Raw genomic sequence first — 16,303 nt, 5'->3', positions numbered from 1 at the left:
CTCTCTATGGCCGTGCCCATCTCAGTCTCCCAACCTGGTTCTCTCTATGGCCGCGCCCATCTCAGTCTCCCAACCTGGTTCTCTCTATGGCCGCGCCCATCTCAGGCTCCCAACCTGGTTCTCTCTATGGCCGTGCCCATCTCAGGCTCCCAACCTGGTTCTCTCTATGGCCGTGCCCATCTCAGGCTCCCAACCTGGTTCTCTCTATGGCCGTGCCCATCTCAGGCTCCCAACCTGGTTCTCTCTATGGCCGTGCCCATCTCAGTCTCCCAAACAGCCCAGGGGTACAACGTTTAATTCAGGGGAGAAGGTGATTAATCACAACCGTTGATGGTGATTTGGGCCTTTGTGGAAAAAAAATCACACCCGTGTGAACCGAGTGTTGCAACTCCCCCCCCCCCTCCTCTCTCTCTCTCTCTCTCTCTCTCTCTCCCTCTCTGTCTCTCTCATTAGCAGGCAACAGCGCCCCTACTGGTACTCATTATATGATGCTCATACATACATAGGTGAACGTCACATACATAGGTGAACACGGACAAAGCTGTTCCTTGGGGTGGTTGCACCACTCAAAAATAACTTGTGAAAGGTTACTGATTACTCTTCAGCATGTAGTTCCACTCACTCTCTGGGGATACTATCAGAATGAAATACTTATCCTCAATTACAGTTAAACAGCTCACATTAATTACTGTTCAATTAAGTTGCAGCTAAATTGAAATAATTTTGTTCTTAGAACTTTCATACATTCTGAACGATTTCGGCTGTCTTGTCTGTCCCAAAATTAACTTAAATCGGGCCTATTCTAATTTGCTGCATACTCAAGCCTTAAATATAGATTTAATTCTCAAATCTAACCATTAATTGTTTGTGTAAATTGTGCCCCAAAAAAGAAACATCCTTCATATCAATGATTGGAAAGTGAAGTGCTGTGATGTAAGGAATACTGTCTGACTAGCTGGTCATTGTTGGGAGATAATTCACTGACAGGGTGATTAACCCTGAATTATATCCCAACAATGACCAGCTAGTCAGACAGTATCCCACTTATTAGTACGGCTACTTACATAAAATAATAAATAGACAGTAACATGGGGTTTATTTAGGCTATTTAGCATACAAAATTTGTCCGTGGGTATTCCGCTCAAGAAAGTATAGTTCCTTTTAAAAGTTGTACCGGGCCGGCACCTGATGCGGAAGTGTGGATTAATATGAGTCATTTTAATATGAGTCATATTAATCCACACTTACGCATCAGCGTTGTGAGCCGAGTGCTCTGAGGCAGGCTTTGATCGGTCTGTTATAGAGCGGAGTGGTCATTATCAAGAAATAACACCCCGCTGAATTCAGCCATTGACCAATCAGAACCAAGCCGTGTAATGAAGTAAATAAATGAATAGGCTACATTGTTGACGGCAACATTCCTCCTTAAGTCGAGACCCAAAAGAGAGACGTTTTCTCGGGGACTAGTTGAAAATAGAAGATCTACAAGCGCAGTAGATTTCCTCCCTCCCCAGTTAACCGTTTTTGTCTATAGGTGGCCCAGCCTTCATCCAATCAGGATAGAGGGGCCTTCCGCCAATCATGATCGAGCAGGGGCGGGCCTTGGTGTGTGTGCTGTTGGCCTGTCGCATAGTAGTGCGTGCATGTGCACATCTTGTTACCGGGACGGACCGGGGTGTTTTCCAAATCACTCAAATCACTGAATGCTCCTTTAATGTAGGAAAAGAAAATGAGATTTTTACTCGAGTTGTGACCTATAGATAAATAAAACGGACCCACAAATGAGTCCCGAGTCCCGACCTATAGTGTTTGGGATCCAGTGCTCTATAAGAGCAGGGCTGACCTTGAGAGGCAACACGAAAACTCTGCAACGTCACTATAGCTTGTTTGCCCTTCATGCCTCACTGAGCACTCCCTAACGCCCGCTCACCGCTTTTTAGGGTGGCTGTGCCTCACTGAGCGCTCCCTAACGCCAGCTCACTACTTTTTAGGGCGGCTGTGCCTCACTGAGCACTCCCTAACGCCAGCTCACTACTTTTTAGGGCGGCTGTGCCTCACTGAGAACCTTTTCAGGACAGGAGGAGGATAGCTTGCACTTCATGAGGATCTTAAATATTTACCCTGCCGCCTTCTGGACTATAGGAAAGGGAGCGCCACTGTCTGGCACAAAACTTTTTTGAGATGGGGGTCCACGGTCAATTACATATCAATTTGGCGGTCCTTGACATGAAACAGTTTGAGATCTACTGCCTAAAGGTCCCAGCTGCAAAAAGGTCTGCAAGGACCATTATCTCTGTGTGCACGTCTTCCCCCTGGGTGTGCCTACGCGTGCATGTCTTCCAGGCCAGCCAGAGGAGGTATTCCATCTCCGGTGTCACTGCTTATGCAAACGGGAAGTAGGACGGGCTGTCCCATGACGTCATAGCCAGTCATTAACAGCTAATGACGAAGTAATGGAAAACGAGATCTATAGGCAGCATTGTATTCTGTCTCAACACAATTACACACAGCACCCTACACCTCTCTCCTCTCCTCTTAATTCCCAGTCTACAGGTTTAGCACCCTCATCTGCATAGATCCAAAATTCAGTTCCTATTTTACTGAAAAACACACATATGTATATATGACACACGCACACACACACACACACACACACACACACACACACACACACACACACACACACACACACACACACACACACACACACACACACACACACACACACACACACACACACACACACACACACACACACACACACACACACACACACACACACACACACACACACACACACACACACACACACACACACTTGCCCTGGGAAGTCTCCCGTCCCCTCTCTGCATGGCTGGCTGGATTTGGCACCCTGCCTGGAAGTGAAAAGGTGTGGTTGTACACGAGAGAAGTGACAGAGGTGGGTGGAGCCAGTCACGCCTCAATTGCCCCTCAACAGTTAGCGCACTCATGTCGCACCTGGGGTCGGTTTCAACGCCGCCTTTCGTATTTTGCACGATTCATTAGCCATGCGTCAGGCTACATTAAACACGATCTGATGCATGGGGTTTCCACTGAAAACCTAAGGGTCCTGTTTTAGAACGCAGACGCTCAGGAGCCAACAGCTCATCCTATCCTAATCAACCACCGACTGCATGGCCGCAGAAACGGTGTTACGTGTTCTTTTTTTTCCAACCGCGACAGCCAGGGTTCTGTGGTGACGTAACTGACCCCAAAATCAGAGTCCATTGGAAAGCGGCACACACAGGAGCTGCAAACGAAGTCTGTGACTTTTCCCCGTTACTTTTAAGGGTCATGTTATTGCTTCCAAACTGACATTTGTTGTTGTAGTCTCTCCGGCACGATTATTTCATAGCAGGGAAATCTGCTTCTAATGGGTTGCGTTTCAGCGAGTTCATCCATCACTTAGACCTCTGGGGAACCAGACCGGAGGCAGGCTATTTTAAGGGAAGGCTCTGATTGAGTTTAAATTTCCGTCTGCCCTTTTATATACTGTACTGCTTTGCCGAGTTTGAAATGCCTTAGTCAGGAGTGCCCTTTCCCTAGCCCCCACCCTTCCTCCCCAACCGGATGTCTTTATACCTACTGTATAGTCTAGTTCATCTCCAAAAGGCCAAGGTGTACTAGGTATGTGTAGGCTAGGTTTAATTGGCTTACGTCTGCTTATTGGTACGAGGACATAATCCTACTGTCCACTGGCCTTGGACATGCAGCCACCACTTTGACCTTGGTGTTGGATTGTGGAGGGAGAATACAGTAGGGGTGTGTGTGTGTGTGTGTGTGTGTGTGTGTGTGTGTGTGTGTGTGTGTGTGTGTGTGTGTGTGTGTGTGTGTGTGTGTGTGTGTGTGTGTGACACAGCCAGCCAGCCTCCCTAATCCACGGTGCCATGTTTACAAGATAATGGGCTCAGCCCATTATCGTTTAGTGCCAGGCTCACTGAGGTCTGGTGTGGTACTGTTGTACTTCCGGTCTGTGTATAGTACACAGCCACATGAATCACAGTACAGTATATTTAAGTATATTTAATTAAATTAAGGACAGTGGTTTTCTAATTACATGGCAATTGATGGATTACTTTACTTTATTTGTTTATTTCGACGGGACAAGCATATTCATGAACATTATGTAATAAGCAAAAAATGAGCAAAAATGCTACATTTCATCCGCAGTCCCCACACAACACATAAAAACAAAACAGACAGGCAGTGAAGCACACTACCGGTACATTACGAGACAAAGCATACAGTATAAAAAATATACCGGTATACAGTGTACAAGAAACAAAGTACAAGGTAAAAGGTGCATCTATAGTTCAGCAGCACCTGCAAAGGGCAACGCAGAGTTGTGACTGAGTAAACTAAGTAACTTAATTGTGCACAAGGTGCATCATTGCTTCCAAGTAATATAGGATATGCTGTCAAGGTGCTCTACTAGAAAGTATGAGGTATAAAGTACAGCAGCCTTGTGCTCCTAAAACAGAAAGATTGGGTATTGGGTAAGACTGACGTTATGTATCTTTTTCACTGCTTCATCTCAACCATTACTCTATGGCTCTGGTCTCAGCCACTGCGGTGGATATTTTGACTTTTGTGTTTTATGTGTTGCCATACTGTTGGAGCAGCCATAAACTACACAGGTTCATCCCGATGTTCTGGGCATCTTTGTAATGTTAGTGTTAGTAAAAAGCAGGTACAATGGTAACGTTTGAGGCAGACTAACATCAGTCACTTTTGGCATTGTTGAAACAATTAATTTTGGTATAACTGTCTTCATTCTTCAGCTTGTATAGAGCGTCGCAGTCCCGCCCCCTACCATGGCCCAGGAAATGATTCCCCGTTCATTTTCCTCATAGACTTTTCAAAAAGTATTTATTTAAAGACCTTTTAAGTGTCGTACAAAGCCAACTCTTGTCGTGACAAATCATGACAATAAACAAAAAAAAATTGGGCCGAACAAAGAATTAGAAAGAAAAAACGGCAGGTTACAACACTTTTTTGTTGTTTTTCTTCTTTGTAATTATTTGTTTGGTCCAGAATATTGTGTTGATTTGTCACAACTCGAGTTTGTCCGCGGCGTAACCGTCTTTAAATAAATACTTTTTGAAATGTCTATGAGAAAAATGCATTGGGAATCATTTCCTGGGCCTGGCGTCGTCATGAAAGAGGACTGTGACGCTCTATAGTTTAGTACAGGGGCTTTCAACTGGTGGTCAGTGAAGGTAGTGCACGTGGTCCAAGACTCAGATTCAGTAATGTAGGAAAGTGAAGACTAGTTGAGAAACAGCTCACTAAATTACCTGGTGGCCTACAGTACGATTGATAACGTGTCAATGTTGCTGCATGGGAAGTTGGAGGTGAAGAAATTCCACAGAATCTCAAGAAGGGATTAGGCTATTTCAAAATGCCCCTAAACAAATCGTGTCATATTTATATGATCAACTAAATGCCCAGAAATACGCCCCCTCGACAGGAATGGAGGTCTGGAATAGGGATATAGCTGATGAAGGGCGGGAAGTAGATTGGGAGAGGTCATTTGGAATAATGTGGCATCAAAGAATCCAAATCATCAGTATATACATTTTAAGTTTTGTCACAGAGCGTATGTAACGCAGAGAATTAGTCACCGAATGGGATTGGCACCTGACCCACACTGCACATTCTGTGCCCCAGGAACCCTGGGCTCATTTGTTCATATGGTATGGGAATGTCCGGGGATTTTCGAGTTTTGGGGAAGAGTTACAAGGACATTGACAGATCTATTGGGAGTACAATTTCCGATGGATCCATCCACATCTGTTAAACGATGATACTATGTTACCTCTTACGGCAAAGACACGCAAAGTCTGGTTGGCTGGGCTTACGGCAGCCAAAAAGATCATAGCCCAACGCCGGAATCCTCCACATGATGTTTCCAAAACACATTGGCTGCGAAGCTTTCTGGACATTGCTTATCTGGAACCGTCATCGGCAAGGATTAATCAGGCCCAAGAGGGCACAATTTCAATGTGGACAGACCTAATATCAGACCTGAAAGACTTACTGACCCGGTGATGTAATGGATGTGTTGTGGGTTGATTATTCTGTGAATAGAATGGGGGGAGGGAGGGGGTTTTGTGTGTGTGTGTGTGTGTGTGTGTGTGTGTGTGTGTGTGTGTGTGTGTGTGTGTGTGTGAGAGAGTGTTTTGAGTTCAATTTTGTATACTTTGAAATGATTATACTGTGTTTTTGCCTGATCAGAAAACAAATAAAAATTGAATGAGAGAAAAAAAAGAAGGGATTAGGGGAAAGTGTACTGGATTGACTGTTTGAGTCATTATTAGGAAATGTGGCCATACATAATCACATGTGTCTGCTCAGTTACAATCAGTATATCAGTAGAACATGAGTTAATATACTGTATAGAAGGTTACTGTATAGAAGGTTAAGAGACTAAATAATGACTGTTAAGGGCATGATTTAATTCATTAAATCAAGCCCTTAAGTTATCATCATATAATTTCAAGCTTTCCCCCCCACACCACACGCATACCCAGAGTCGTATCTACAATAAGGCGAGGGCAGGAGTCCGCCTGTCCAAATCCATTTCTGGCCTGGCCAAAATCCATACAATGAGAAGAAATCACACCTGTGTGAACTGAGTGGTGCAATTCTCCCCTTCTCAGCCTTTGTATCCTACTCGTCTGGCAGGTATATCTCTTTGAAAACCTTTAGTGCTACGATTGTGCGCGGGGAGACGACAATTAACACATCTTGCCTGCCCAAAACGTAATTCCTGGATACGCCACTGCGCATACCCCCACCCAACACAACAACAGTGGTCCCCAGGTTGATTCTTAGACAGGTTGGTGGTCCTCTGGTTCATAATAATCAGTAGATTATATAACCACAGCTATATTTGGCATGTCAAGATGCTAACTGTGCTTTTTTGACACCAAATGCAGTGTACAAAATGTTCACCCTCTGCTCTGGCTATTTCCCCACTTGAACAGCAGAGCAGGTTTTCAATAAGTGCAAAACAAGTCACTAAACTGGCCAATTTTGGTGGCTGAGTGCAAACTCATTTAACAAATGAAGACCGGAGACAGATTCTATACAATTGCCTTCTAAATCAGTAGTTCTCGCACATTCAAGATAAAAATAAAACAATGTTTTAAAAAATTGCACATTGTATATCTGCTATTTTTGAATAGCCAACGCTAAAATATAAAATGATACGGTCACGGATGCTTTCCAAATTCCCATTTATTTTTCCCCCCGTGCGCCTCCAGCTTTATTGATAGTTTAAAATTTGTTTACATTTCTATTATCTAGGACTTCAGTTGCATTTTCCTTCCGACTTAAAAACTGAGTACAAGCAAATGGTATTTTTACAGTAGACTTTTTACAGAAGTGATATTGTACAAAAATAACATTTCTGTGAAAACATTCTCCGTTCCCAAATAACTCCTAATTCTTCTGATCCGACAACTTATATAGCTCATGATGCTACTTTCCTCCAAGGTTAAATGTTCCCAAATCAATTTATTTATTTTATAAAAGAATTTAAGATTCTTTTGATTCCTCCAAAATGGAATACCTTTGCTATATAACATGTGGTTTGTTACCGCCCACTTTGCTGCTTGTAGGGCTCAGATGCATCGTGTTCCAACGGTTTCTCATGTCATACTCTCTTGGCCAACTCATATCTTCCCCCGCTAAAACAAAACCAAAATAACCCTACATGGAAGTTCAGGTTTCCATTTACTCCCTTCTTACTGAGACTCACTTCCACAAGCTCAGAGGTCCTATATATCACATGTGTTTAGTCCCATTCATTCATCTCTGACAACCAGTGGCTGCTTTGAAAGGGGGGTTTTCTTTAACAAAGCATTATACGTAACACCGCTACCAAACTAAAACATTTTGTATTGAATGCAGAAAGATATTCTTTCACCCCTTTCTTTGTATTACATGTCGAGAGGCTCACTGGCCTGGGACTAGCCTCTGTTAGCCAACCGTTGGCCAGTGAAGAGGACTCAGAGAAAAATAATACAACCAACCATCAATCAGAAAAAAGGAGGGGCAACTATAAGGGCACTGATTATGCTGTGGCTTCAATACACTCTTTTGTCCCGACTTGCCACAGTTGTAGCAGTTCATCTCATTGGATTTACTGCAATGCACGGCAACGTGAACGATCTCTCCACACCTGTAACACTTGACTTTATCGCAAAGCTTTTGGCTTTTTGCCTGTTCCCCGGCACCTGCCACGTCCCCGCCCTCCAGCATTGGGACAGTTCTTGAGCCAGTGACCTGAACGGCCACATCCAAAGCACTCACTGCTGCTGCTCATGTCCATTATCTCGCTACAGCTACGTCTCTCTCTCTCTCTCTCTCTCGCTCTCTTTGCGCTACCCTTTCCCGGTTTTTATGGGTTACGTGTAGTATGAATATCACCACTGGCAGTGTTAATATAGAATTGTGCAAATGTACAGTGAAAATACCCAAAATGAGTGGAAACTAAATTACATTAAAAAAATGTGACGTATTCTTCCAACCATGTTCATGTCAGTAATATGTGTGGTGCTTTGACTTTGTCTTTCAGATCCTGGGCGTCATCTCCATCCTGTTCATCATCCTGTCCACCATTGCCTTGTCTCTGAACACCCTCCCGGAGCTGCAGACCACGGACGAGTTCGGTCAGACCACGGACAACCCCAAACTGGCCCACGTGGAGGCCGTGTGCATCGCCTGGTTCACCATGGAATACCTGCTCCGCTTCCTGTCCTCGCCCAACAAGTGGAAGTTCTTCAAAGGTCCCCTGAACATCATCGACCTTCTGGCCATCCTGCCGTACTACGTCACCATCTTCCTCACAGAGTCCAACAAGAGCGTGCTGCAGTTCCAGAACGTCCGCCGCGTGGTGCAGATCTTCAGGATCATGCGCATCCTGAGAATCCTGAAGCTGGCGCGCCACTCCACGGGCCTCCAGTCTCTGGGTTTCACCCTGAGGAGGAGCTACAACGAGCTGGGACTGCTCATCCTTTTCCTGGCCATGGGAATCATGATCTTCTCCAGCCTGGTCTTCTTCGCAGAGAAGGACGAGGACGACACCAAGTTCAAAAGCATCCCGGCGTCCTTCTGGTGGGCTACGATCACCATGACCACGGTAGGCTATGGAGACATCTACCCCAAAACTCTTCTGGGAAAGATAATCGGGGGTCTGTGCTGCATAGCCGGAGTGCTGGTGATAGCCTTGCCTATCCCAATCATAGTCAACAACTTTTCTGAGTTCTACAGGGAGCAGAAGAGGCAGGAGAAAGCCGTTAAACGGCGGGAGGCCCTTGAGCGGGCCAAGAGGAACGGTAGCATCGTGTCTATGAACATGAAAGATGTCTTCGCTGGGAAGGCAGAGTTTGTGGACATTTTGGTGGAGGATGGGGCGGAGAAAAGGAAGGAGAAACTGCACGGCAACAACTCCAACTACCAGGAGATGCACATGAATACGTCCATGGAGGCCGCCGTCCCTGTCAGGACCCTCCTACCCAGCTTCCAGGAGAACGCCAGGCCCTCCAGCCCTCAGCATCTGAATGCACAAAAGCTGGAGGAGATGTACAACAAGATGTCCAAGGCCCACTCCCAACCTGACCTCAACAAAGACAAACGGCCGGCTGCCAAAGCGGTCCAAAAGGGGACCGAGATAGAGATGCTGAGCATCCCCGGTGAGCTCAACACGAGAGCTGAACACATGAAAAGCGTATCCAGCATCGACAGCTTCATCAGCTGCGCCGACGTCCCGGAGAGCAGCCGCTATGGAGCCGCGAGCAACATGCGGAGGGTCAGCACCAACCCAGGCCTGGAGCCGACGCTGGAGAATGAAAACGAAGGAATGACGCCTCGGCCAGGGCGAGCCTTAACGCACAGCCCGCATTCTGACATCCCGGGAGACGACGGAAATCCACCCAAGAGCCAATCGCGCCGTGGGAGACCAGGAGCGATTGGCTCGGATAGTTCGTCACACCAGAGCCCCGAAGGTTCCGTGTACACAACCGCCAGCAACAGGACACCCAACAAAGACACCTCCCACCTCTTCACGTTCCACGATGCATCCATCAACAAGTTCATCGACGCCGACACAGATGAGGAAGATCACTTTCATGACGTTTCGGGTGCCAACCCCTCCCAAAGACTCCTAGAAAAAGACAGCCCTAAAGTGAGCACTAACCCCGGCCACCAGCGAGGGTCTAACCACAACGAGAGCCTTCAGAAGAGGCGGGCGAACTTGGACGGGCAGGACAACCATGTGGCGAGCCCTGACGAGCCCTGCTCTAACGTCTAAAAATGACAACATCCCAGGCTTAGTCGAAAGAGATCAAATCTGAAACAGTGAAGGAAGAAAAATGTACAGTAAATCCACACATGGAGCTGCAGTTTTTTCTCAAGTTAATGTGTCCGATGATGACACCAAAAACACAAACAGATTTCAATGACAGACCTCTGTGAAATAAGTAAAAACATATCTATAGTATATCTATATATATCTATATATATATGTCTAGACAGACAGACAGATAAATAGATCTATATATTGATATAACTATAGATATACAATAGATGTCCTGTCCTCTTACCAGGGACCGAAAACAATTTAGCAGATGGCCACTCAAGAACAGTTCTATGCCCACGTACGGAAATTCTGCCACAGATATGTCTAGTGTTTGATGATGGCCCCTTGGGACATTCTCCTCTGATCCTTTGCGGTCCCTTGAGAAACACCACTGGTACAGACTGGGTGGAATATACAATGGTGTAGACAGGCTGCAGGCAAATCACAGAAAGCAATGCAATGCAGGACTGCAGAATGGCGTCGACACAGATAACCCATTTGTGTTTGAGGGGGGAAGTATATTGTATACTTCCCATGTTTCTCCATCCGGAAAAACTGGCCTTAGTTTATGTATACTGGCATCCATGCTTTGTGTTTATGTTAATGCGTGTGCATGTCTGTGTACGTGCATGAATGTATGAGTGCAATAATTAATTTTCATATATACTGTATATATTCGTTAAATACCATATCGTCGCTGTCGGGCAGAGACATATTTCCATATTTTTAATTTAACTTCCCCCTAACCTCATCTGACCGAGGGCTGACGTATCAGCCTGAGCTATTGGGCAAGGCCGTATGCAGCCAGCCCCTTATTGGTTAAGATACGGAAGACAAAGATGAATACCAGGTGATCATTTGTTTATCACATACCCGTAGCCTTATTCATTAACAAAGACAACAAGAAAACGGTTCACCACTTTCATTTAATTAAAACATTAACATTACTGTCAATGTGTGGAATTTCCAAAATGGCAGTCCTGCTGGGATTTCCCCATAGTGTGGAGAGGGAGTTGGCAGGGGTCCTGCTGGCGGGCCTTGCCCTTGTTGGTAAACAGCCATTCTATGTTGGCCGCTAGCGGTTTCCTCCGATTCTAGGCACCCGGAAAAGTGTCTCCTACGCCATGAATTCTACCACTACCATTGTGTGGTGGTGGTGGTTTCTGCCGGCTGAGTTTAATCCATGTTTCACATGCTGAGTTTTTTCATCATAGACATGGTGTTACATCTAGCTGATACGACGTATGTCCCTCTCTGTCCATTTATCATTCCCATCAACCAGGGTAAATAAAGGCTGGGTATATGTGATAAATAAATACACACGCACGCTCGCGCACACACTCACAGTTTATTTTATTTTATTTTTATTCTATTTATTTATTTCCGTTTATATTCCTGATATTCTATCTTCATTGTGAGATTATCAATTTTGTTCCATTTTATTTAAAGAGAGTATATATATAGGGTCATCATACTGTTTTTCGCTGCAGAGAATACATACATAGAGAATACAGCACTGTGATGCTGTGCCCATTTCCTGGTATGACAGAGCACCTTAATATGATTCTTTTCTTTTGTAGTACTATTTATTTTTATTTATGTGTTCCACAGATTGGCTAAACAATCTGAGTTGTTTGAATCTGGAAGAGAGACAGAGAGAGAGAAAAAGGTTTTGTATGATTTCAGAATGTTCTGAAACGTGTTCAGAGGGGTCATCGTGTGGTTCATTTCTTGATGAAGTGTAAATTCATATAGATTTAACAATCCTGTTCAGCATAATTTTACCTGGAAAGACCCAACAATTTTCTATGTTGTTCCAGATTTGTAGGAGTGTGAATAATGTACATAATAATGTGCATAATAAAAAGTAGAAAGTTAGAAATACATCTATTGTACAAGGCAAAGACAAAAAGAGGTAAATATATTTTCAACATATTTTCTAAAGAGCTGACTCTCTTAGATGAATATATTAACTAATCCCATAGTTTTAAATTTAAAAATGTGCTCTACGTTATGTTGATGGGGTTGCATTCATTAGAGAAAGATGTAATAGAATAATTTGCATTGTTTGCTATTGTTTTAATTATTGTGAATGTTTGTCCCTCTAGGAACCAAAGAGTATGAGTTTGAATTAAGTCTGTCTGTGACAACATGCATAAATCCAACTTCATGCAACTCCCACATACAAACCATATGGAGGTACCATGTGTTCCCACATACAAACCATATGGAGGTACCATGTGTTCCCACATACAAACCATATGGAGGTACCATGTGTTCCCACATACAAACCATATGGAGGTACCATGTGTTCCCACATACAAACCATATGGATGTACCATGTGTTCCCACATACAAACCATATGGAGGTACCATGTGTTTTGAAGGCCTTGCCTGTTTAATGTATGTACATTCTGCTCCCCATTGGTAGCACCTGATTCCAAACATTATATGTGAACCGCGGTATGTTGACCAGCCCTGATGCTCTTTAGGTTAGTTAGTACATCATATCATACAAGCATGCTACAGACTGTTCATTTCCAGTGCTGGATCCACTCTTTATGTCTAATGAGAAATAAATATAACATTTTACCTAGTATGGCTGTTTTCCATTGCTGCTGCCATTCTGCATGAAAACATGAACAGTATTTGTGCCTTTGCTTTAAGAAACACTTACTGAGCGTCTGTCACTGTGGCCTCTGTAAAGAAGCCCAATTAACAATTAAATAAACTGTCTAGTCTAGCAATTAACTAGAGGTCTTTGTCACTGTGCTGTCAGATTGATATTAACCCATTTAAGCCCTATTAAAAAAACCTGTGTTGCATCGTGACACATTGTGAGCTTGTAGATCGGCTATTTACGCCATTAATGAGGAAAAGCGTAAATCATTGAATATATTTGAAAGCTTTTTAACACACATTTTCTGAATTTCTTTGTGTATAATGACCAAAATAAGGCCTTTATCCCTTTCCCTCACTCTTCCCCCCCTTCTCTCTCTCTCTCTCTCTCTCTCCCTCTCCCTCTCTCTCGTTAATTATACTTTCAGTTACACAGACAGTCCTTGAAAACAAACATGTGTAGACTCAATTCAGTGACTGTTTCCATAGTGATAGTTGAAATGGCTCCCAACATTCATAAAGGATGGAATCTGGAATGATTGAATGACTCAAAGAACATTACTGCATATTCCAAAGGGCATGGGTAGACTGGCACAAGTAAATATGATGCAAATTCATTCATTCAGCTTTTGTCATTCATTGAATTATTCATCTCATTTCACATTTCCTACTACACCATGATCTAATGAGCCTGGAAGTGTGTAACAGAGGTAGACGGTATGGTACAATGTGTCTTCCATTCAGCTATTCTAATGTAAAGTGAAAATAATATAGGGACAAATTGACAGAGTGAGTGAGTGTGTGTGTGTGTGTGTGTGTGTGTGTGTGTGTGTGTGTGTGTGTGTGTGTGTGCACATTTGTGAGTCTGCTTAGGCTACTAATTTGATGATGATTTATGATGGTGGTTTTAGTGTAGCATTATTTTACCTCACATTGGACTACAGCCAATAGACTCACTCCTCAGTGTAAAGGCTGATGAATGATAATGTTATTGTGTCGTACTTGGGCAGACTTTCAAAATCTGCCACTCACTTTCTTTTCCCTTTAGTGAAGGTAAGACAAAAAAAGATAAGTGGACATATTATCCTTATGTTTGTCAGTGAATGATGCATCTATGCCTGTCATTTATAGTGAAAGGTCCATTCTTGAGATAGTCTTTCTTTTGTGTAGAATGGATCAAAACTGTAGTTGGGATCGAGGCAGCCTAACCTACTCCATCACACAGGTCGCTTGTGACACACATTACATGGAAAAATCACTTCTTGTCAGACAGTGCCACTGCTGCTTGCCACTTGCTTTCCAGTTAAACTGTAGTACAGGGGTGTCACACCTTTTTTGACTTGAGCTACTTTCAAAATGACCAGCTCAACAAGATCTACCCACGTGAAAATAGTTTAAATATGTACCCGAGGGTGCTTTAGAACAGCGGCGCTGGCATTACATATAAGACAAATGCACTTGGAATGGGAAATAAGAGGGGGAGAAATGGAATAGGTAGGGTTTATAATGCTACCGATGCACAGCCACACTGAAAACAAAATGTTACATTGTGGATTTGAGCTGACAGGCACTTTTTGATGTCAATCAATCAAGTCACCTTTAATTCAAGTGGCAGATGCCAAGAATTGTCTTTTATATATTTAATTGAAATATTCTTTAGGGGCATGTCATGTGATCTATACCTGCACAGCCTTTGTGATCTACTGGTAGATCGTGATCTACCTTTTGGGCACCCCTGCTGTAGTACAGTAAGTACAGTACACACAGCTGTAGCCTTATAGGCTTTAGGATATATTATCATGTCCTTGTGACTATAAATATCATTTTGGGACAGATGAAGTGAGAGATCAGGCGATTTCTTTCAGCAGATGTCTGTGTCATGCTGTTATCAACAAGAGTAATGAAGAGGAGGGCTATAACAAGGATTTACAGGTCACAGGAAATTCTACAAAATACTGCCATGACCGGTGATTGGATTGGGATTGGTTAATGGTTAGTGGTTACACAATATACAGTTTATAGAATTGTTTGGAATACACGGCCAATTGGCTAAAAATAACATCAAACTGATGAATAGTCAGTTATTAATATGCCACTGTTAATAAGAAATGCCAAAGGAAGCATGACAGTGATGGTTCTGTATTCATCATACAACAGACTAATTTAATGAATATGTATAATGTGTCCTCAAATCAATCTCTATTCAAATGTTATGGTCATTTTAGTATCCCACCCCAAGCCACTTTGTTTATTTTTCTTTTCTTTTTTTACTTAGTGGTTTCTAGTACACAGACATAAAGGCATATTCTGATTTTAAGTTGAATTCCAAAAAGCGTGTGATTGGTAAATGACTTTCTTGAAGCACAACATGCCACAGAAGTATTTGCAGACAAAAAACAACAATCATCAACAATCATCTGGAAAATCTTCCCAACTTGGAGGGAACTAGGCTACTCAGATGCTAAGGATGAGCAGTCTGTTTTGTAAAGTTTAATACTTTGTACCAATTGACTTTGTAGTTGTTGTGGTTTTCTTGTTCAACGTATAGCGCTACTAAACTGTGAGAAAAGTAGGCCTACAGAACTTACTATAGATTACCGGCATTGAAAAATGAACAATCATTTTGAGAGAATTCTCTCCCTTTACTGGCTGACAATTAATAAAGCAATTCTATACCAGTCTTGCCTATAACTTCTTATGAAACAAGATGATTTATCATAATAACATACCATACTACCAGTGCTGTTGTCTAAGGGTAGGCTCTGTAGGCTGAGCCTATTGTGAAACTGACTACCGTCTGCTTCCCAGGCGCTGGAGCAGGAGCAGGTGGGCTGCGTGGAGAAAGATGTTCACTTCAATGCTGTAACAGGCACAGGCTTTGGGGCAATTTGGAACTGTTTCCCTGCATTCAAATGCAAGCAAAGCTAAGACCAGTCAATGGACCAGTCAATGAAAAGTCTGATCAACAACTTGGAAAAAGCCCCTACAAGCACCAGGCCATCAATACCTGCTTGTATGCTGTATGGCAGGGGTGTCCAAAGTGTGGCCCATACTGTGGCCCTCTGCTTCATACCTGACTTGTATTACCACAACATGTTTACATTGGTAATGCCCAGATTCATTAATAAAAACTTCCGAGTATAATTTGTCAGGATTCCTTAATTGTTCCTTGTCGTCTCATTCTGAAGCAGTCAAAAAAAGGCTATTTTATTTCAGTTTTTACCTTGCACGTCTCGTGTGACTGAAAAAAGGCTGAGTTAAATTAGTGCTTTGTTCACAGCACACCTAACAAAATAC

The 16,303-nt window shown here is 43.3% G+C and overlaps 1 protein-coding gene across 1 annotated transcript in view; it reads left to right on the top strand.

The window, feature by feature from the left end:
* Positions 1–10,339, top strand: part of LOC308333213 (potassium voltage-gated channel subfamily B member 1-like) — a gene marked incomplete at both ends in the record, with an annotated part of 46,789 nt that extends 36,450 nt beyond the window's left edge. Inside the window, one exon of the mRNA XM_080789446.1 lies at positions 8,606–10,339. Within this exon, the coding sequence (XP_080645572.1) occupies positions 8,606–10,339 (1,734 nt within the window). The remainder of the gene's footprint in view (positions 1–8,605) is intronic.
* Positions 10,340–16,303: the final 5,964 nt, after the last annotated feature.

Source organism: Protomyctophum bolini, assembly GCF_963924005.1.
Source record: "Protomyctophum bolini genome assembly, chromosome: 2".
Lineage (NCBI taxonomy): Eukaryota > Metazoa > Chordata > Actinopteri > Myctophiformes > Myctophidae > Protomyctophum > Protomyctophum bolini.
Note: the sequence above shows the minus strand (reverse complement) of the source record. Positions and strands in the feature narration are given on the sequence as shown.